Source organism: Doryrhamphus excisus, chromosome 12, assembly GCF_030265055.1.
Source record: "Doryrhamphus excisus isolate RoL2022-K1 chromosome 12, RoL_Dexc_1.0, whole genome shotgun sequence".
Lineage (NCBI taxonomy): Eukaryota > Metazoa > Chordata > Actinopteri > Syngnathiformes > Syngnathidae > Doryrhamphus > Doryrhamphus excisus.
This window is the reverse complement of record NC_080477.1, coordinates 10,808,675-10,831,053: the sequence shown is the minus strand read 5'-3', so window position 1 is coordinate 10,831,053 and position 22,379 is coordinate 10,808,675. Positions and strand designations below refer to the sequence as shown.

The window sequence follows — 22,379 nt, the reverse complement described above, 5'->3', positions numbered from 1 at the left end:
TCAAACTCTCTTTTTTGATTATATATCAAAAAAAATGTGTAAATCATTTTTAGGTTAGGAGTTAGGTCACCATCACCACCTCGTTATTCAACATCCTGCAGCTAGCGATGTATAATAATCAAGCAAATAAATTCAATACATTAAAGATATTTATAATTGTATAAATCACCTGCACCCCCGTCCTCACTGTTTAATGAAGCAAATAAAAATACTCACAATTAGAGGAGACAGCAGGAGAAAATGATGATTGTTGTCTGTAGAGTCACACACTGCTAAAAGAAGGAGGAAAAGGTGGAGAGAGAAAGAAAAAAGCGAGAGAGTTGACGGAACAACTCACTCACTTCACACCACATCAGATAAGAAGTCAGCGATTTCTTAATTTCCTCTTAACGCACCACCACCTCAGATGTCCTTTTGTCATGAACGCAGCAACATCCTCACATCCAAATATCACCACAAAAGTTAAAGAGCTGTGGAAATTAATTAAAATAGAAATGAACTTTTTTTAAGTACTTCTGAACTCGGGACACTACCAAAATATGTCAATTTTATCAGCAGTATGATCATCGTGCCTACATATGTTTGGTTTAAAAAAACAGACAATCGTGTAATGACTCACATATTTAATTTTTAAATAAATGAGTTGCGATGAAGCGTTCAAGCTTTTAGAGGAGTTTCATGTACCTCATACGCCACCTTTTGGTAATTCCTGGTACCACATGTAGTTCTCCATTCTTGCTAAATCAACGAAGGCCTTCAACCTGCAAAAATAATAATTTTGCTTATCATCCACAATCATTGTATGAGACATGAGCACTTGTCTTTCTGTTTTCTGGGTGTTGTAAAGATCTAAAAATAGATCAAAAGAGACATGTTCTGACTGTACATACTGGAACACTGCCTACAAAGACCATGTAGTCTGTGACCCTGTAGTAACATGTACATCATCATCAAAACATGTAATACATGTCATATTTTGGTCCTTTTAATCATTGTCGTATAACGTCCTTCCTGGGCGCGTTGATTTCACATAGCAACATAAAAAATGCCTGCACTTAGTATTAACTTTTACCAAACTCTAAAAGAAAAGCCAAAGTGGCAGCTCCAATATGCTTTACCTTTTGGTAGTAGCCTGAGGTATTGTGAACGCATTGCGACGCACTGCAAACAAGTGTGTGGTGAAGCTAGTCGCAAGCCGGCTAGCAGCTAATTATTATTATTTGTCACATCCTGGTGCCCTTGCTCTGTTCCCCAGTCTCCTCCCTGTTTTTTGTGTCTCCCCAGATCCTCTGTTCCTGGCTGGAGGCGGAGCTGCTGAACGCACCTGAGGCCAATTACTCTGCTTGCTCTTAAGCTGACTGCAGACAGCTGGGGAACGCCGGATTATTGCACTGCTACCGCGACGCTACACATGCCGCTGCTTTGTCTCGTTGTTCCTTGCGTTTTTGCGTTCAGCAGCGCTCGCCTCTAGCCAACCCTCTTTGAGTTTTTCCATGGTGCTCCATTCCGACACCATCGCTTTTTGTTATTACCTTTTGGGCCTAATAAAGCCATCAGAACTCACTCACCTGTCTCCAGTCTCCGTGTCCGGGACCCAGACCCTCCGGGAGCGTAACAGAATAATCCGGCCAAAAGAAAAGGTATGGAACCCGGCGACGCGGACCCGGTCCAGAAGTCCCTTCGCCTTCAAGCCATGCGCCTCTCCAAACAAGAGGAACAATTCAGCGCACTCGGCGCTGGCATGCAGAACCTGGCCGAGAGGCAAGATGCACGCATGACCGCCCTTGAGACCCAGCTCAACGCCGTGCTCTCGGCCCTGCAAGTCCACCCGGCTCTCGCCGCACCTCCGGCTGCGGACGTCCCTCCGGATCCTTCCCCTCTGCCGGTTGTGCCCAGCCCTGCAGCCGTGTGCCCCCAGCTCTCGAAACCGGAGCGCTTCTCCGGGGACTCAGGTGACGTGCGCACCTTCCTGACTCAGTGCGAGCTGCACTTCGAGCTCCAAGCGGCCGCGTTCCCCACAGAACGCGCTCGAGTTGCCTTTGCCACCTCCCACCTCACGGGCAAGGCGGGCGCCTGGGCCACGGCGGAATGGAGCCGTCGCTCGGCCATCTGTTCCTCCTTTTCCTCGTTTGCAAAGGCGTTGGAGCAAGTATTCCAACGGAATCTCCCCGGCCGCGAGGCTGCCCGGACCCTCCTGAGGCTTCGCCAAGACAAGCTCAGCGTTTCGGACTACGCGATCGAGTTCCGCGCGCTCGCAGCAATGAGCGACTGGAACCCCTCAGCTCTCCTGGACGTGTTCTCCGACGGGCTCGCGGAGCGAATCAGAGACCACATGATTCCCCTGGAGACGCCGGGCGATCTGGACGAGTTGATCGCCTTGGCAGTCCGCATCGAGAAGCGCCTGAACTTCCGCGAGCAGGACCGGCTCCTCCGACGCGCCGCGCCGACCTTCGTTCGGAGATCCCCCGATGAGCTCGCCCTCTTCCATCGGCCGTCCACCTCCATGGGGGCACCACCTATGCTGGCACCGGAGGAACCGATGCAGCTCGGCGGACATCGTCTCACGCCGGCCGAAAGGAGGCGTCGCATCCAGCTACGTCTCTGCATCTACTGCGGACAGCCCGACCACAACATCTCCCGCTGTCCCCTCCGCCCAGGCAGCCAACGCTCCCAAGCTACGGTCACGCCCTCTCCTGGTTCGTCGGTGGTCTCACTGACCGCACTTCCTGCCTCGACCACGCCTGCTGCCAGCCGCTTGCAGTTGCCAGGTACACTCTCCTGGTCTGATATCAGTATTGATATCAAGGCTTTTATCGACTCTGGCTCGGACGACTGCTTCCTCGACGAAGCGTTTGTGGTTAGCGCTTCTATCCCGGTGGTGCCGCTCCCGACGGCCAAAGTCGTACGCTCCTTGGATGGGCGCCACCTCGCTAGTGTCACTCACCAGACACACTCGCTGTCGCTCCGCCTATCTGGCAACCACGTCGAAAACTTGACTTTTTTCATCATCCCCTCGCGCTCCGCTCCCGTGGTGTTAGGGCTTAATTGGCTAAGCAGACACAACCCTCACATTGACTGGGCTAAGCCAGCCATTGCTAACTGGAGTATTTTCTGTCACACGCATTGCTTGAGGGGGGCGTGTCCCCGTCTGCCGGCCGCTCGCGCCGTCACCCCCGAGCTCATAGATCTCTCCTCTGTTCCCTCCGCTTACCACGATCTTCGCGACGTATTCAGTAAGAGCAGGGCCATGTCACTCCCCCCTCACCGTCCCTACGACTGCAGTATTAATCTTCACCCCGGTGCCACACTCCCCACCTCACGCCTGTATAACGTGTCGAAGCCTGAGAGAGAGGCACTCGAGGAATATATTTCTTCCTCCCTCGCATCGGGCCTCATTCGCCCCTCCTCCTCTCCTTTAGCTGCCGGCTTTTTCTTTGTTGAGAAGAAGGACAAATCACTCCGTCCATGCGTGGACTACCGGGCCCTCAATAATATCACAGTCAAAAATAAATACCCACTTCCCTTACTGGACTCTGCTTTCAATTCCCTCCACTCGGCTAAGTTCTTCACCAAACTCGACCTCCGCAACGCCTACCACCTTGTCCGCATCCGAGAGGGGGACGAGTGGAAGACTGCATTCAACACCCCCATTGGCCACTTCGAGTACCTCGTTATGCCTTTTGGCCTCACCAACGCGCCCGCCGTTTTTCAGTGCCTCATAAACGATGTCCTTCGCGACATGCTGGGTCGTTTTGTTTTCGTCTACCTCGATGACATTTTGATTTTTTCTGCCACTCTCGAGGAGCATATCCAGCAGGTGCGGCTGGTCTTACAGAGGCTCCTTGAGAATAAGCTTTTTGTTAAAGCGGAGAAATGCACCTTCCATTCGTCGTCTGTCTCTTTTCTGGGGTTTGTGGTGGAGAAGGGGCAACTCCGAGCCGACCCTGCCAAAATCCAGGCTGTGGTCGAATGGCTCCCTCCTACATCAAGGAAGGACCTGCAAAGGTTTCTGGGCTTTGCTAATTTCTACCGCCGCTTCGTTCGGAATTTCAGTCGGGTCGCAGAACCTTTGAACAGGCTCACATCCCCTAAGGTTCCTTTTGTGTGGTCCCCAGACGCCAATTCCGCCTTTGAGAGACTTAAGTTGTGTTTTACCTCTGCACCTGTTCTTGTCCACCCTGACCCTCTCTGTCAATTCTTTGTCGAGGTGGACGCGTCCGACACCGGCGTGGGGGCTGTCCTCTCCCAGCGCTCCACCACCGATCAGAAGCTGCACCCCTGTGCCTTCTTCTCTCGCCGTCTGACCCCGGCGGAACGCAACTATGACATTGGCAACAGGGAGTTACTGGCCGTCGTCTTGGCCCTACAGGAGTGGAGGCACTGGCTGGAGGGTTCGGCGGTCCCCTTCGTTGTTCTGACAGACCACAAGAACCTGGCTTACCTCCGCTCTGCTCACAGACTTAACCCACGGCAGGCACGCTGGGCCCTCTTCCTCACCAGATTCGATTTTACCCTGACCTACCGCCCCGGTTCCCGGAATGGCAAGCCCGATGCCCTGTCTAGGATGCACTCCCCTCCCTCGCACACACCTCATCGGGAAACCATCCTCCCACCGTCCCGCATCCTGGGAGGCCTTCAGTGGGACGTGGAGAAGCAAGTGTTGGACGCTTTGAAGGACTCTCCTCCTCCGGGGGGCTGCCCGACCGGACGCCTGTTTGTTGTCCCTGCTCTCCGCCCAGAGGTTCTTCGCTGGGCGCACGAATCAAAGCTCGCATGCCATCCCGGAGTTTCGCGCACCACCTTCCTCCTGGCGCAGAGGTTTTGGTGGCCTTCCCTGCGCGCGGACGTCGCTGAGTTTGTGGCCGCGTGCACTACATGTTCCCGTAACAAATCCTCCCATCAGGCCCCAGCAGGCCTTCTATGCCCCCTGCCCATCCCTTCCCGGCCCTGGTCCCACGTGGCGTTGGATTTTGTCACCGGCCTTCCCCCATCCAACGGGAACACTGTCATCCTCACCATAGTGGACCGTTTTTCCAAGATGGCCCACTTCGTCGCCCTCCCCAAGCTCCCCTCAGCCCTCGAGACCGCCCAGCTTCTGGTCCTCCATGTTTTCCGGCTCCACGGCATCCCCAGCGACGTGGTCTCCGACAGGGGTCCCCAATTCTCCTCGGCCGTTTGGAAGGCGTTTTGCAAGGCGCTGGGGGCGACCGCCAGCCTGTCCTCGGGCTACCACCCTCAAACTAACGGCCAGTCCGAGCGCGCAAACCAGGACCTGGAGGCCGCCATCCGCTGCGTGTGCCACCAGCAGCCGGCCTCCTGGGCCATCAACTTGCCCTGGATCGAGTATGCCCGCAACTCCCTGGTCAGTTCTGCCACGGGTCTCTCTCCCTTCCATGGGGCTTATGGGTACCAACCCCCAGCCTTCCCCTCACAGGAGGCAGAGTCTTCTGTCCCCTCGGTGTCCGCCCACCTGCGCCGCGCTCGCCTGGCTTGGCGCAACACCCGGATGGCCCTGGCACGCACAGCGGAGCGCAACCAGCGCCTGGCCAACCGCCACCGTGTGGCTGCACCTGAGTACAAGCCGGGACAGAGGGTTTGGCTGTCCACACGAGACCTGCCCCTCCACACCTGTTCGAAGAAGCTCCAACCAAGGTTCATCGGCCCTTATCCCGTGGAACGGGTCCTCAGCCCCTCCTCTGTGTTGCTCAGTCTCCCGGACTCTCTTGGTATCCATCCCACATTTCACGTCTCCCTCCTCAAACCAGTCAAGGTCAGTGACCTCAGCCCTCCAGAGGTGCCTCCTCCTCCTCCCAGGCTTATAGACGGCCACCCCGCATTCTCGGTCAAGGCCATTTTGGACGTGAGAAGAAGGGGCAGGGGTTTCCAGTACCTGGTCGACTGGGAGGGGTACAGCCCCGAGGACCGCTCGTGGGTCTCTCGCGCGCTCATCCTTGACCCTGACTTACTCTCGGACTTTTACCGTCGCTTCCCTGAGAAGCCAGGTAGGCCGCCAGGTGGCGCCCATCGTTAAGGGGGGGGTACTGTCACATCCTGGTGCCCTTGCTCTGTTCCCCAGTCTCCTCCCTGTTTTTTGTGTCTCCCCAGATCCTCTGTTCCTGGCTGGAGGCGGAGCTGCTGAACGCACCTGAGGCCAATTACTCTGCTTGCTCTTAAGCTGACTGCAGACAGCTGGGGAACGCCGGATTATTGCACTGCTACCGCGACGCTACACATGCCGCTGCTTTGTCTCGTTGTTCCTTGTGTTTTTGCGTTCAGCAGCGCTCGCCTCTAGCCAACCCTCTTTGAGTTTTTCCATGGTGCTCCATTCCGACACCATCGCTTTTTGTTATTACCTTTTGGGCCTAATAAAGCCATCAGAACTCACTCACCTGTCTCCAGTCTCCGTGTCCGGGACCCAGACCCTCCGGGAGCGTAACAATTATTACTATTAACAATGTTAATCGTAACAATGGCTTGGAAAATGGATGGATGTATAATAATAATAATAACAATGGTTATTATGAACATAGCATTATATTATAATGGAGCATTGTTGGTGCTTTATGGAATTGTTTTACAGAAGACTTTACAATGTGTTTCCCATTATATGTGTATTTTTAGCTCCATCTTTTTATCTGTTTTTATATCTTTACAACGCACAGAAAAAAGAAAGACGTATGTGTTCAAAGGTTTGATGCCAAAATAAAAAACATTCTTTAGGTTAAAATCAAGCTTTGTTCAGTGCAGGGCAAAATAATTGCATAGAAATATCATGTGACATGGTTCAAGTACAAGTGACAGTATCATTGTGGGACAAACTGTGATTACTTTATGTTTAGAAGCTGACATTCGAGCACATGTCGTCATGCCGAGGAACAGCAAAAGACAGTCCAGTGTGTCGGGGCGCAGGCCGTATTTGCATAAACTTATGAGCCTTTGATGCATCTTGAAATTCAAGTCTAGCCCATAAATATTTGAAGAGGAGAGTGCATGAAAATCAACATTTTTGTTACAATAAATTAACATGTGTTCATCTCCTGTTCTGCATGCTGGATGAGAGTGAGCGCGTGGAGGGGGCTGCTTTGATTCTAGTGGGTATTTCTTTATAGGTGTGTAGATGCTTCACATTCAGTGTTTCTCTCTAAGGAGTTTCAGTTATGTATATTCTCGCAAAAGTTAAGCAGCCACCAAAACTACAAAAACGTACACAGATATGTCACGAGTTTTAATTGCATGTGCATCAGGGACACATGACAAAATATGCTGAAACAAAATACAATAGATTCATTATTGAGAAATGATGTTATGTTGTGTCACCCAGTTTTCATTGCAAATAAAAGCAACGATTCAAGGCGGTGCCTCTTTTAGTTAAATACAGACTTTTATTTCAGTGGCTATTTATCCTTTTCTCCCCTTTAGATTGCTTTTTACAGACATTTTTAATGTACAGTATATTGCTGTATTTAATCAGCAGCAGACTCATTTTACTGCTGTAGTAGTGCATGGCTGACAAGGAGAATTAAAGAGGCAGGAGGGAAAGGACATTTTTGCTGCTCTGCTCCACATTTACCACCAAGCCACTGAGCGGGATAAGTGATGCAAAAATAAAGGGATGCGTCGTCATTTGAGATTTGTAGTTTCTGAATATAAATGCAGGCTGTGGCTTAGTAGCTCTTCAGTTCACAGCAGTGTCCTTGATATTTTTTATGGGGGTGAAGAGTGTAAATGTTTGTTTACCAAGACCTTACTCAGGGACAATCAAGAATGTGTGCACACATTGACCCGCTAGCAGAGGTCATGTGCACTGACATGAAGCAAAGGGCCATCCATGACTAAAAACACCACTACAACTTTGTAAGTAGCGAATGTAAAGTTATGCAATTACCCGAGACAGCATCTGCATACATGCAAATTATCCGCCTTGCAAAGTGGGACGCTCTGTTCTTATTATTTGACCCAAATCTCACTTGCAAGTCTGAAGTCCATCAAAGTTTAGTCAGAATCTAATATTTCCTTTCAAGTTAACAGAGGAGCACTGATTAATCGTGTTGAAATAAGAAGTGCAACTTGTCAGTTCTAATGATATAGTTTGGAGGGACAGCCTTACACATCTTGAGCCAGCAAATATCTACTCTGTGGCTCTCAAGAAATGAACGTGTGTTTAGTTTTTTTTTTCTGTGGTCTTATATGGAATGTCTGAATTTGCCATCATGCGTGATAGGACTTTAGCATGTATCTTACAACTGTAATGTCGTAAAGACGATGCCATAAAACAGGACATTGAGCTTTTGGGACATGGGATATTGATACATGTCTCTCTGAAGTGGCTGAGTTGTCTGTAACAATAACAAAGGGAGGCAATGTACTGCAGTAGATTCCCAACCAGGAGCAACGGTGTACACCCTGGACTGGTCGCCAGCCAATCACAGGACACATATAGACAAACAACCATTCACACTCACATTCATACCTATGGACAATTTGGAGTCGCCAATTAACCTAGCATGTTTTTGGAACCGGAGTCCCCGGAGAAAAAACCCACTCGTGCAAACTCCACACAGTAATGGCCGAGGGTGGAATTGAACTCGGGTCTCCTAGCTGGAGGCCTACATTCTGATAAGTAAATATTCTCAGTCATTTGATATTAAGCCAGAAAATAAACTAGTTTCCCCAAGGAGACAATAACCTGTGGCACAGCTGCTATCTGCAAGCAAATTGATAAATGCTGAAACGCTCAATTTGTCTGGGTTCAGGATAGTGTTCCGAGAAACATTTTGTATTTATTTTGAGTTCATATTTATTCATTTTCATTGTTTATTTATTTTCAAGGCATCATCCATCCATCCATTTTCTATACTGGAGCCTATCCCAGCTGTCTTTGGGCGAGAGGCGGGGTACACCCTGGACTGGTCACCATCCAATAAGGCACATATAGACAAACAACCATTCACACTCACAAAAGCCGATCACCCAGGGCTAGTCCTATTGCAGCCTGCAGCCGCAGGGTTGCCAAAACAAAAACATCATGTCTGCCATGTGGATCTCTACCAACACACGCTACTAAAACTGTTCTGTGGGGGTACCACATTAAAAAGCTTTAATTGAATACAGCATTTGTCTAAATTGTGGTGATTTTATGCTTCCTTTTTCATGTTATATAGACAGTAACACTGAATATAAATTTACCATGTGTGTACATAAACCCATGGGAGCAGTATATGTATTGGTATCAGCTGATTTCAGTTTTGGATTATCAGTATTGGAATCAGCAGCATAAATCCCTGATGGGATCCCTAGTTGTGGAATATTATAATGTTGGAGAATAATCAAAATGTATGAGTAAGAGGGTGCTCATGGTATGACAAAAAAAGGGGGTACACAAGACAAAACAGTTTGGGAAACATGGATGTACTGCACTTTTTCAAGACCTAATTCAAAAGGGGAAAAAACAAGACAAAATGGAAAGGAGCCATTTGGTGCCACCTGTTGGTTTGCAGGCATAAATCTCTACACCCCGAATATGAAAAAAAAACATCTTTTTTCAGACTGCTTTCATTGGGGGGAAAAAAAATCAGATTTCTGAAAAGTAAAAGTTATAGTTACCAAACATCCTGTTTTCCCAGTTTCCATGCACATCCTGTCCTGGTTGTCGTGTTTTTTTGTTGTTGTTTTTTTAAGAAAGTGTCCTGGTTTTCACTGTTACTGTGTGTCATTGGGCCATTAAATCGAACAGCATTAGGGCACTCTGCACTACTTTTGGAGACATAATCCCTGAGAGGCTGCTCTGTGGATGGCTTTTTGAATTAGTGTTGCCAAAAAGCCAATGGAAAAGCAAGGTATACGCACAGAGTTAATTCTCTGATGCTTGCCAACTTGAAGTCTTGTAAAATCGGGAACCTCATAATAAATTTTTCCCGAAAACATTAAATTCCAAAACTTAACAAGCGTTGGACCTCCTTTGCTTGCTGTGTTGTTCTGTTCAGTGTCTTTTGATAATATTTTGTAATATACCAGTTTTTATCCATACAGCAGAGGTATACTTTAAATATATGCATCTATTTTTTGTATCGCTTATCCTCACAAGGGTCACGGGCATGCTGGAGCCTATCCCAGCTGTCTTCGGGCGAGAGGCGGGGTACACCCTGGACTGGTCGCCAGCCAATCACATGGCACATATAGACAAACAACCATTCACACTCACATTCATACCTATGGACAATTCGGAGCCACCAATTAACATGTTTTTGGAAGGAAACCATAGTACCCGGAAAAAACATGCGCACGGGAACATGCAAAGTCCACACAGAGATGCCCGAGCGGCGAATCGAATCCTAGCTGTGTCGCACTAACCACTCGTTCACAGTACAACACTTTAAATACAATGAAATGATAAAGGATTGTTGAGTGTCTGATTGAGTGTCCTGATTTCAAGTCTTCAAAATATGGTCATTTAGCTTCATAGTCTAATATGATGAGACTCATCTGTAGCATAGGCAAGAATCCCCCTCTGCCTTATTGTGTCAGTGTGTCAGTTTGACCCATGACCCCAGTGATTTTTGTTCATGGGAATTTGGAATTGTCAGTGGCCAGGTAGGGATCTTGCTTCATCTTCACGGTCCCAATGTATTCAGCCTTTAGTTTCATAATGAAACACGGTTCAATAATTTTACATGAGTATTTTCCCAATATAACAGAGATTGATGCCTCGATGCTGCATTTATTGTCTTTTCAGTTGAGTAGCTAAATGAAATAAATTTCTCTTAGCTGAGGCAGCGTGTGTGTGTTCAGATGATTAAAGAGGAGGCTCAGGGGCATTTGCTTCATTTACAAAGCAGTTGCTTTTATGTGGAGAAAGCCCTATTCACTGTAGGTATTGTAAAAGCCTACCGTTTAAGGAGCATGAGATTCATTCATTGTTTAATGTAACACAGCAACTTTTCAATACACAGTTAATGATTTATGTTGGAGGGGTTGGCCTGATGTTATATTTAATATTCTTGTACTAGAATAATACACCTCAAGGCAGTGGCTTTGTATGAAGATGCTCTAACAAATACATTGTATTTTTGCAATATCCGTGCTCAGCATGATTCGAATCCAGTGTTCCTCTATTCTTTTTATAGCATGCGGCAAGAATATTCAGGGATTCTAAGCTCTTCAATTATTCAGCATATCACTATTCCGTTTCTTACATATTAAAAAATGTACCATATGTGAAGCTTGGAAATGATAAAACAGCATAATATACGGTTTCAAAATCAAAGCACCTATTGCATTGGCCTCCTTGGTTTTGTGCTTGTACATTTGGACTACAATGGGGATTCCCACAGCATGCAAAAGAAGAGCCAAGTGTGTTTCTTTCAGAGCCAGAAACAATAACATTTATGCGATGACTGGGAGTTTCTTTTCTCTATGGGGAAAATTATTGCTTTTATTCAAATGCCATGAACTATTTGTACATGAGCAAGGTACATGTGTCAAATGTTCTGCACGGCTTCTATAGGAAAAAAAAAATCTGACTATCAAGTGTTTTATGAGCACTGGCATGATGCACTCATTCTGCTAATTATTTATTTACTACCTTAATTTTAAATTCTACAAAAAAACACCTCACTTGTCAGAAAAGGGAGCATCATATGTCTTCGTTTCATCTGCGAAAGCATTTCTGAAGCCAGTAAGTATTTAGTCAGGCATTACGGTGGGAGGCCTTGATTGTGTTTAACAGAACATGACCCAATTAGCATAATAGGCCCCTCGTTCATTCCCTTTGAAATCCAGAGCATAGAATAACAAATGTATATGAACCAGCAGCCAAACGTCAATACATGGGAGTTGCCACAAAGCTCATGGGAGGCCATGAGTGAATTTCTGCACAAGGAGGGGAAAAAAACATCAAATTTTTAATTGCAAAATAAGCAGAACTGAGGATGCGGTGGGTCTCCTAGCCACCAGGGCCAGTGGGCGTTCTGGGGCCCACTGATCCTGCAAGAGAGACGGAGGCAGGGAGGACGTGGGAGCACCCACTGTGGAGCTGAGGGAGGTGCATCCTCCCTCTCAGGTGCTTTCAAAGCACACCACTTTGCAGACTGGGTGATCATTTCAGTCCAATTAAAGATAAAGAGGGAAGGGGAAAGAAGTGTGTTTGTGTATCATACAGCATGGTACCAGTGTGGGCACCAGGAACATAGGGACATGAATGATAATGATAGGCCTACCTGTTGCTAGCCTGGCCATTGGAGACCAATTTGATGGATTTGGGGGTTTGCCTTTTAATCAATTTTAATGCGAACAGTATGCCAACAAATAGCATGCTAGCAACTTGTGTGGATATCTTGTGATAACATGGGCACATCTATTTCTTATAGACAATAGCCAGTTGCTTGTTATGTGTGTTCTTGGGTTGAACCCCAGATGCAGAGGAAGGAAGCAGGAGTGCAGGGTCTTCTTAATGCTGGCTTTTTAAAGGGGGCTGCACAAGAAAAGGAAAAGGCACAATGAGTAGTTGACAACGTGGGTGCAGAGAAGCTGGAGGGCCGGGAACACTGGACGCACCACCTGGAAGGCGCTGGCAAAGGCTCGTCCTCGAGAGGAGGCGAGAGTTGAGAGCAAAAAGGGATAAACGTGGGCAAAGTGTCCAAAACGTGTAGAATGCTGTCAGTGCATTCAGCGCTAACTCTAAAGGGAATAATACATCTGCTTAAGAAGGGGTTGGCGATGATCAGGTGTAGGTGCGTCTAATCTAACTAATCTGCGAGGTCACAAAAGACCCCGCAACAAGACCCAAAGAACTGCAGGCCTCACTGGCCTTGGTTAAGATCTGTATTCATGACACTAGGCAAAAACGGTCTGCATGGTGGAGTCTGTAGCGGTTCTGGCTTGATTGACGCCCTGGGCAGACCAAAACTGTAGCGCCTCTGATTGTCTGACTAAAAACAAAATGAATACTTTGGAGTGGGCTTGTCTAAGTCCTGACCTGAATTCTATTGAGATGCATGGCATGACCTTAAAAAGGTGCTCCATGCTGGAAAACCCCCCGATTTGGCTGAATTACAACAATTCTGCAAAAATGAGGTGGCCAAAATTCCTCCGTGTAGGTTTGGACTTTTTTTCTCCTTTAATCATAAAAAAGGTCTTGAATAGTAATTTGATACAATTCATTTTTGGTTCAAGGTTATCAACCTAACCTGTGCTACTGTAAATAGTTGAAATGGTGTGGAATAAAACTCGAGAAAATCGACTTGAGTTGAGTTGACAGAGCATCCTCGACCATCTTCAAGCGCAGCCTGGTTGAAGTCCAAAAGTATGCCTTACACAAAACCTACGTCTGTTTTGTCACTAAACGTGATTATTCAAACCATCAGGCAAACTGTCAAAATATTGTTAATGGCTTTAATATTCACATTTGAATACATGTCCATTGTGCAGAAATCATCATTCAGTGTTATTCAGTCTGGATGGAAGCAAACAGGAGACTTGTAGTGCTACCCAATATATGATATTTCAAGTGGTTTGGTGTAAAAACAAATCATATTGGTTGAAAAAAATGTTATATGATATATCCAGTTTGTTCATGGAAAAACAACAAATAAGAGAAATGTTCTCCATAAAATCACAAAGCAGTTCAGTCATACTGTAAAAAATATCTCAATTCTTGCCATTTTTTACAGTGTACAGCTCAAAGTGCAATATCAGATATATATATATAGAAAATAACTTTCTGATTAGTTCCATAGTTTAGTGCGGCAGTCTGTTTTCTTTCAGAAGCAACGCATCCCTTCAAAAAGTTGTTGCTGTTGCACAAGCAGGTTAAATATTTACTACATTCTTCTACTGCTGTATAGAAATGGATCCATGATAAAATAAAATCTCTTGTACAATCCCGATGTTTCTTTGCATTGTTGTCAAGCATCTCAATGTCCAGAAATTGCTTGAGCTGCAAAGGACAAAGAAAATTAACATTAATTAACATACAAAAAGAAACTGAATTATACAGGAGAGTCTTTTTGATGCCTCCGTTTTAAGCAGTTTCCCGGGTATAATCTTGAAAAAAAAAAAAATTATTCAGCACTCAGGGACTAATTGAGACATGATATCTATTAGAGCGGAAACCATGTCTGGACACAATTATGTTAAAATCCAACTGCATTTACAGCATGTATCCATAATTGAAATATGTCATTCCCTACTTTTAACTATAGTATTAAGATGGTTCAATGGTCTGAAAGGTCAAAGGCCAAACAAAAGTAGATGCTTGCTTTGTTGCTCTGCGGGAGTTCATTTACACCCATGATGAATATTTAATGCATGCTCACCCACGTACGCTATACTCATCTCCATTCCCTCCAGGTAGATCTTTCACCCCCATCATAAGTTTATCATCACATCCACCACAATCAGCATCTGTCAATTCTGTCATTCTTATTGTTTTGGGAGCTAATTTGTGCAGCTGTGCCAACTTGTGCAGCCAAGTGAAGATGCTAAATAAAGTCTCTTTTTTGTTAATCACACACATGCTACACAAATAATTATCACAGTACGATGAGCAGATGTTGATTATACTGAGAGTAGATACATAGACAACATGTGCTCAAGTGCAAGCAGCCTTCCAAATAAACAAAACAAAAAGTTTGGAAATATGTGTTTGGTTAGTACAGTTAGTACATTTTATTGTTTAGTTCTCTATTAAGGAACATGCAATTATGGGACGAGCAGCACAAATGCAGCCACGAAAATGTGCCAATTCTTCACTTCAGTCCGGTAGATTGGGATTGGGAGTCTCTTCAATGGAACCTGACAATGTGGAAGAATGCCTGGTTCAAGGATTCTTCCTGGAAAAGTGTGGTTGTAGGGTCTGCAGAAGGCAGGGATACCACAGTGCTGATTGCTGGTAGAGGAAGTGTGACGTTGTGGGTAAATAACAGTAAATAAGGGGCGATCCAAACGGAAATGTTTTCAGATGAAAACTGCAAAAATATTTTCATAGTTTCATCCTCATCCACACGGGAACAATGTTCTGGGTGACCCGAAACATCTTCCAGGGTGGAAAAATCTTAAAATGGCGGCTCACCTAGAGTTGATATCTGAATATTTCCAGTGTCATGACTCACTGCAGTCGACATTGTCACTGTATTTTTCCTGTCTTATACTACCAAAATGATGCATATGGAATTTCACTTTGGCATAAGTCTAAACAAGTCTTGGAAAACTAATCATGACCGACTTATACACACACGTGTTCTTTCTTCTTCTTTGGTTTTGTGTGTCATGTGGTCTGCATATCTGTTCAAAGCGCCACACATAGGTGCGCCTTGTGTATTACACTGCTTTCATTCAGTCATCTGTTCCCCTCTGGAACGGATGCAACTATTTACCAATCCAGTACAGTGTGGATTCAAATTTTTTTCCACTTGCCAACAACAAAAAAATCCCAAGAACATTCCCATGTGGAAAGGGTGTTAATCTCCCTAACATTAACACACATTCCCTAATTTTGCTGTTTGATGTTTTGAAGTAGCTGCACGGTGGATGAGTTTGTATGTTCTCCCCGTCCATGCATGCGTGGGTTTTCTCCGGCTACTCCGGTTTCCTCCCACATTCCAAAAACATGCTAGGTTAATTGGCGACTCCAAATTGTCCATAGGCATGAATGTGAGTGTGAATGGTTGTTTGTCTATATGTGCCCTGTGATTGGCTGGCAACCAGTCCAGGGCGTACTTCGCCTCTCACCCGAAGACAGCTGGGATAGGCTCCAGCATGCCTGTGATCCTCTTGAGGATAAGCGGTTTAGAAAATGAATGAATGAATGAATGTAAAAGCATGCAAAAAAATGCAGTTAGGCCTTACTTTTCATCTTGGATTAGACAAATGTGTAGTGAATCCCATTGCTTATTGGGGAAGAGGAAGGTGCCAGAGATACAGGAGGTAGAGGAGGAGGAGGTGGTGGAGGAGGAAGAGGATCAGGAGGAGATGGGACAGGGCTGTTAGCCTGTGATGGAACTAAAGACAGGACAAGAGAAGGAAAAGAGAAAAGTAAAGGATATTGGCCACTACCTAAATGTCCAGGAGCATTTAGGTAATATACAGTACAAGTTAGGTCCATTTTCATTATTGTTTTATTGTTTTTCCTGCAAATTGATGAATAAATAAAAAAATCACACCAAATGTTCATGAATACCATCTCGTCATATTATATTTTTGTTAATATAGTACTAAATTATTGTATAATATGTATTGTGAAAATATATATTTTAGAATAAATAAATACCTTACAATTCATATATGTTAATTTAATTTACCTGTGACTAATATTTTTAATTGATTTAACAGATGATTTACTATAAATAATGAAATAATAAATAAAACTATATATTGCATTTGCAACTACATAAAATGCCATCTCGTCATAAAATATAATATTTTTGTTAATATTGTACTAAATTATTGTATAATATGTACTGTGAAAATATATATTTTTAGAATAAATAAATACCTTACAATTCATATATGTTAATTTAATTTACCTGTGTTATATTTTTAATTGATTTAACAGATTACTATAAATAATGAAATAATAAATACAACTATATATTGCATTTGCAACTATATAAAATGCCAGACAACAGTTACAACAGTGAAACAGAGAAATTAAGGAAATTGCAATATTTAAGGAACCTCCATCAATATGTATTTCATTAAGAATGTAAACAACCAACCAAGTGATTATTGTTGAAGATATAATAGCCACATCCTAATATGTTGTACTGGTGTACATTGCATTGAAGTGTAACTTTGTTATTATAGCCGATGCCTTCTTTTTCCGATTGGCTGGGAAAAATCACATGGTTCCCCTTCCTATAGAGTGCAACCACATTTTGACTTAAGATTCCGTTACCAAAAAAGGGTTCTTGTATTTATATTTTAATTGCAGTGTTACATATTGCTGCTTTTTTAGAGCAGGCATTGAAGAAGGCTCTCATGCATTAATAGTATGGAAAAAGAAGAAAAGACTTCTTTGAATTCAAGGATGTAAAAGTGCATAAAGTACTTTCTTCCCTCTTCTCTGACAACATGCCACCAGTTATATTCTCTGACATTTCTCTAAGCTGGAAATAATGTTATAATTGTTGACTTTGCCTCAGCGTGCATGTGAAGCCTCCACACGGCTCGACAGCTTGAGTGCTACTGTGTGTGACAGGAGTGTGTGTGTGCGTGCGTGTGTGTGTGTGTGTGTGTGTGTGTGTGTGTGCAGACAATCTGCAGCAGCTCCGGTGAAAGCGAACTCGCCTGCCTGCTGTAGAGCATAAAAAAGATGAAATGTAAGTGTGGTGTCTTTCATGCAGCTTCAGAGCTGCCGTGCGTTCAAAGAAGTGTTAATGATATGCAGAGTTTGACTGGGTCATTGATCAGCACACAAAATGGCCTCATCCAGTGAGTCCTCCCCTATCTTAAAAGACTTCATGCGGACTCCAATTAGGGACCATGTGAGCTCCTGACACGGAATAATGTGAACTTATTAAGGAATGAAGAGCCCTGCTTGACTCTACACCTTACGCTCTCCTCTGCTCCGCCCTCATCATCTTCAAGTCAATCTGTAATCTGTTTTGTTTTTTTAAAGGCCTCGTCTTCACGTAAATTATCTAGATTTTTAAAAAGCAGGAAAAAAATGGGTTACAATGAGAGACCAACCTGCGACACGCTTGCTTTTGAGGGAGGCCTCTGAGGCCAGCATGTAGGACATGGTGATGATCCTTTCCTGTTCCTGTAGAACAGAATCAAGCGACAGCAAGCTCACCTCCGACTTGTCTGCAGACAGTGGTGGGGCCAGGTTTTGAATACTGTAAAACACACAAAAATATACTGTGTAAATATCAAAATGACACTAAAATGTATTATTCCTACGATTCCTACGATTGACTGCTTTACTAGATCACATTGGAAGAAGTTCATTACAACAACGTTACCAGTGGCGTACCATATTTTATCAAGTTAATGTACCTGGACTTTGCCAAGATGTTCTTGATCCGTTCCACCTTTCGATGACGGTCCTCCATCTCCTCAGGACTCAGGGGCTGCTCTGGTTCCAAATCCATATATCGCTCCGGAATCATGACCTTCTGAGGCTTAGACAGCTGTGTGAAAATAGACAGGGTTTTTTTTTATTTTACTTAAGCAGTAGGATCACTTGCCCTCTCAGGCCATCTAAAAACAGTCAAAAAAAAAGCCATGATAAGCTACTATCAGGTTGTTATCAACTTAGATATGTTTTCTTACACATTTAGTACCAAGATTATAATAAAGATTTGATATAGAACCGATTTAAATCATTGTGATGAAAGGAATCTTTGATTACCAGTCAAGACAAGCTGATCATACACACTTGGCTCACATCTGTCAATAAAGCAACCTATAACTGAAAGTATTGTAAACTGAAATCATGTACAGTCATCTCTCCTTTATCCTCGTTAATTGGCAATTGAAAGGATACATGACTGTAAAAGGTTTGGGTATCGCTGTATTACACAATATAGTAGATAAATACGATACTTCCCGTGATGGCTATTATCTCATCATGTAATGCATACTATGTATTTTGATTGTCTGACACAGTAAATGTGTTCCCTAGCGGTACTTATTGGCGGGCGGACAGACATGTATAGGACAGGAAGCTGAGTTTTAGCTTGTTGGGGGTTATGGCACCCAACAGTAGCCCATGTTATTATGATTATCATGTTATTATTAGGTGCGGCACGGCGGTCTAGTGGTTAGCACACCTCACAGCTAGGAGAACAGGGTTCAATTCCACCCTCGGCCATCTCTGTGTGGAGTTTTACATGTTGTCCCCGTGCATGCATGGGTTTTCTCCAGGTACTCTGGTTTCCTCCCATAGTCCAAAAACATGCTAGGGTAAATGTCGACCATAGGTATGAATGTGAGTGTGAATGGCTGTTTGTCTATATGTGCCCTGTGATTGGCTGGCGACCAGTCCAGGGTGTACACCGCCTCACGCTCGAAGACAGCTGGGATAGGCTCCAGCACTCCCCGCGACCCTCATGAGGAAAAGCGGTAGAAAATGAATAAATGAATGTTATTATTAGTGTGCCTACTTTTTGGCAATCCCGTCCAGCCCGTGTCTCGCCAAACACTGACACCTAGTGGCCAATGTATAATGCAATACTACATTCACAATTAGAATGCTTCTTCTGCCTTGTATTTTAGTTCATTTAGCCATTTTAATCCCTGGAAATGCTTGACTTAGACCAAGAATACAGTACAATTTGCTTTGCTGTGTCATTTATTTTTGTATATTTTTTGTGAAAAAACGCGCTAGTGTGAGGGCGTCACTGTGAGTTCTTCCTGTTTCCCAGACTTCTTTGCTGTACAGTTTTTGTCAAAAAGGCTGGTTAATGTTCTGGATTATATGTTGGTAGTTTGTCTGTTTTATCCACCTATTGCGTTGCTGTGTGTGTGTGTGTGTGTGTGTGTGTAGTTATTTTGACACCGGGAGTAGGAATCGCGTGTGACGCGGTGATGCTCCGCTAATATGGTATGCCTCACACAGGTAAACTACATTTGAGTACCATCTAGTGGCTTAAATGTGACATGACACCATGATCTTTGAATGATAATTGTTATCATTATTATCATTAATTGTTATCATTATCGCAAACTACTTTGAGTGTAAACCAATAGTGATGTAAGAAGTAACATGTATTGTCCAGCTGTATTCTGGTTTGATGTTTTTGTCTGTCTATCTGAAATAATGGATGAAATGGATCATCGATCCCCTCGCTACGAGCTCCTCACAAACCCGAAGCCTCCGACGGTCAATCTTTGTTCAAATGTTTTGCATTTTGCAACTTAATTTCACATAAATTAACATTTGACATAATTGACGTGATGAGCTGCATCTAGCCCACGGGTCTTAAGTTGGACACCAGTGATTGAACAAGTTTTTTGAAACCCAAGAGTTGGTGCCTTTGTGTACCTCTTTAATTAAGTCCTTGTCATAGTCTAATGGTTCCAGTTCAGCGTCGCTTGTTGCTGGGGGCGTCACGGTCACCGAGCGGAAGGTCAGCCATTCGTCAGAATGCGATCGGGGTCTCTCTTTGTGCTCGGGGGGCCTCTCCTCCCCCTGGACGCTTCTCACTCCCTGAGCCTCCTCCCCTTGCACGGCTCTCTCCAACAGCTGCAGGTCAAACTCCTGCTCTCTCCTCCACTGGGCAACATACAGGGACAGAGAAGACAGGATGACAAGTTGTCTCATCAGTGAAAGCACAGTGGGGGGGACATGGGCTTATCTTGACTGTAAGTAAGTCATCACTTGTATCCCGACACCACTGGAAAGTGTGAATGGAGTGTGAGTGTGTGTGAGTTAAGGGTTTGTACAGGTGTGGGGGGGGAGGAGAAGACATAGGTGAGCAAGCATGCTGACATAAAAAAGTAAAGACAGCATGCTACTAATAAGCTACAAACATAACACAAGACCAGTAAAACACAACACAAACACTGTGAAACACAAACGACAAAAAAAATATAAGAAAACATGACAGATTTCAATAAATGTTTATTGAAAACACCGTAATATTACCATATAAAACACTTGGCCAATGTTCTATTACCATTGGTATTCTCTACTTGGTACATCTGCGCAATCTCAGGAGATCCAACGTGAGTGCTTTTGTATCTTTGTAAAGCCTGGTTCGATGATGCAGCTCTTGCATTGGAAGGCATTATGTAGTGGACAATACTCTAGTGTAATTAGTTCTGTAAAAGTATGAATTAAAAAAAAAATCATCTTAAAAAAAATGACAGAAACCACAGACATCCATGCACAAACAATCAAAGAGCTTTATCGCGTAAAGCATCATGTAAAGCTATTTGATGATGTTATGATATGTTATGAGAAGTTCATTACATTTGGATAGGTCACACACAAACGCATGCGGACGCACACACACACATATATACATATACATACATACCCTGTATATACTGTATATATATATAAAATATACACACATGTATGTGTGTATATATAAGTCTTTTATATATATATATTATATTATAAATCATTTTATATATGTATAACACACACACACACACAGAATAGGGAGAGAAGGATAGGAGGCGTTAGAAAGACAGCTGACATGATTGGTGAGAGATGTGTTGACATACTTGTATGTATGGATGATTTCAGTTAGTATCAGACATTGTTGTCTAGTAAAATGAATCAGAAAATATCATCTGTGAACTTATAAATTAGCAACATGCATGCATTATGTACAGTACAGAGGCATGCACTAACAATGTTTCACTTTGTGATGTCAAAAGGAAAGTTCGGTGGTCACTCTCATTGTGCTCGCTGCCATGCATGAGAGAGTGTGACGTGTGCTGATGCTCTAGGTTAGAAACATACAGAACCAAAGTCCGCCGAGAGAGGGCGTGAGGAGGCCGAGGAGGAGGAGCGTGAGGATGGGGAGGCGTGGCGGTCTCCGTGGCTTAAGGTGCGTTTGCGTTGTCGCAGCAGAGCCTTCTGGTGCCTCTTCATCCTCTCTAGCTGCTCGTCAGCGCTCATCCTCCCACGCTGAGGCACCGCCTCCCCAGAGTAGAGACGCTCCAAGGCACTTTTTGGTCTCTCCTGGGAGACACAGGATAGTGTAGAAGATGCACATGAGAGGAAAGAAGAGCGGAATTGATGACTTTGCATTTGGTAAAAGGGGCAGTGCCCCAGCAGAAATATTTTTTCTTTGTTTATGTATTTTAATATGTATTTGATTCACTGTATTGACTTAATATGACCCCAAATATACTCAATTGTCAAATAACTGGTAGATGTCATCTAATGTAGATGAATGACAGGAAGGGGGAAGTCGTTTGGCACCACCTGTTGGTCTACATCAGGGGTGCTCATTAAGTCGATCGCGATCTACCGGTCGATCGCGGAGGTGGTACTGGTCGATCGTTGGTTGATCGCGGCGTGACATTGAAAAAATATCATCCTCGCATCAATGCCGTCACTTGATTGATATACAGGGCAGCCATTTAGATGACAACTGAATGTTGCCCTTCGGGCGACCAATCAAATCAAACAACGTCTCTAAGTGCAGCAGAACTTACGATGTCAGCCTATCATCCATCCCCATTACTTGATTGACATACAGGACAACCAGTCAGATGACACCTGAATTTTGACCTTTAGGTCACCACTCATGCGTAAACAGCGATGCAAAGTGCTAAGCTAGTCGGCGAATTGCGTCAGATTTTAAGCCCTCGCTAAAGTTTATGGTCACTAAAATGAGTGAAGGAGCTGGACCTAGTAAAAAGGCAAAAACATATCACTTCCATACGGAATGGGAGGTGGACTTTTTTTCACAATGTCT

The 22,379-nt window shown here is 44.4% G+C and overlaps 2 protein-coding genes across 13 annotated transcripts in view; both read right to left on the bottom strand.

Annotated features, from left to right (window-relative positions):
* Positions 1-249, bottom strand: part of sox6 (SRY-box transcription factor 6) — a 119,425-nt gene extending 119,176 nt beyond the window's left edge. The window contains exon 1 of one of the 3 annotated variants that reach the window (XM_058088521.1): positions 217-249. The gene's annotated coding sequence lies outside the window, so the exon portion shown is untranslated. The remainder of the gene's footprint in view (positions 1-216) is intronic. The other 2 variants (XM_058088518.1, XM_058088522.1) reach the window with 2 other exon arrangements.
* A 13,169-nt stretch (positions 250-13,418) lies between these two features.
* plekha7b (pleckstrin homology domain containing, family A member 7b) overlaps positions 13,419-22,379 on the bottom strand; it is a 67,244-nt gene continuing 58,283 nt past the window's right edge. For 9 of the 10 annotated variants that reach the window (XM_058089287.1, XM_058089286.1, XM_058089285.1 and 6 more), the window contains 6 exons: positions 21,416-21,637; positions 19,985-20,215; positions 17,995-18,128; positions 17,686-17,834; positions 15,844-15,996; positions 13,419-13,933 (listed from right to left, as the gene is read on the bottom strand). In XM_058089287.1, the coding sequence (XP_057945270.1) occupies positions 15,857-15,996; positions 17,686-17,834; positions 17,995-18,128; positions 19,985-20,215; positions 21,416-21,637 (876 nt within the window). In that variant the 3' untranslated portion in view covers positions 13,419-13,933; positions 15,844-15,856. The remainder of the gene's footprint in view (positions 13,934-15,843; positions 15,997-17,685; positions 17,835-17,994; positions 18,129-19,984; positions 20,216-21,415; positions 21,638-22,379) is intronic. The other variant, XM_058089289.1, reaches the window with a different exon arrangement.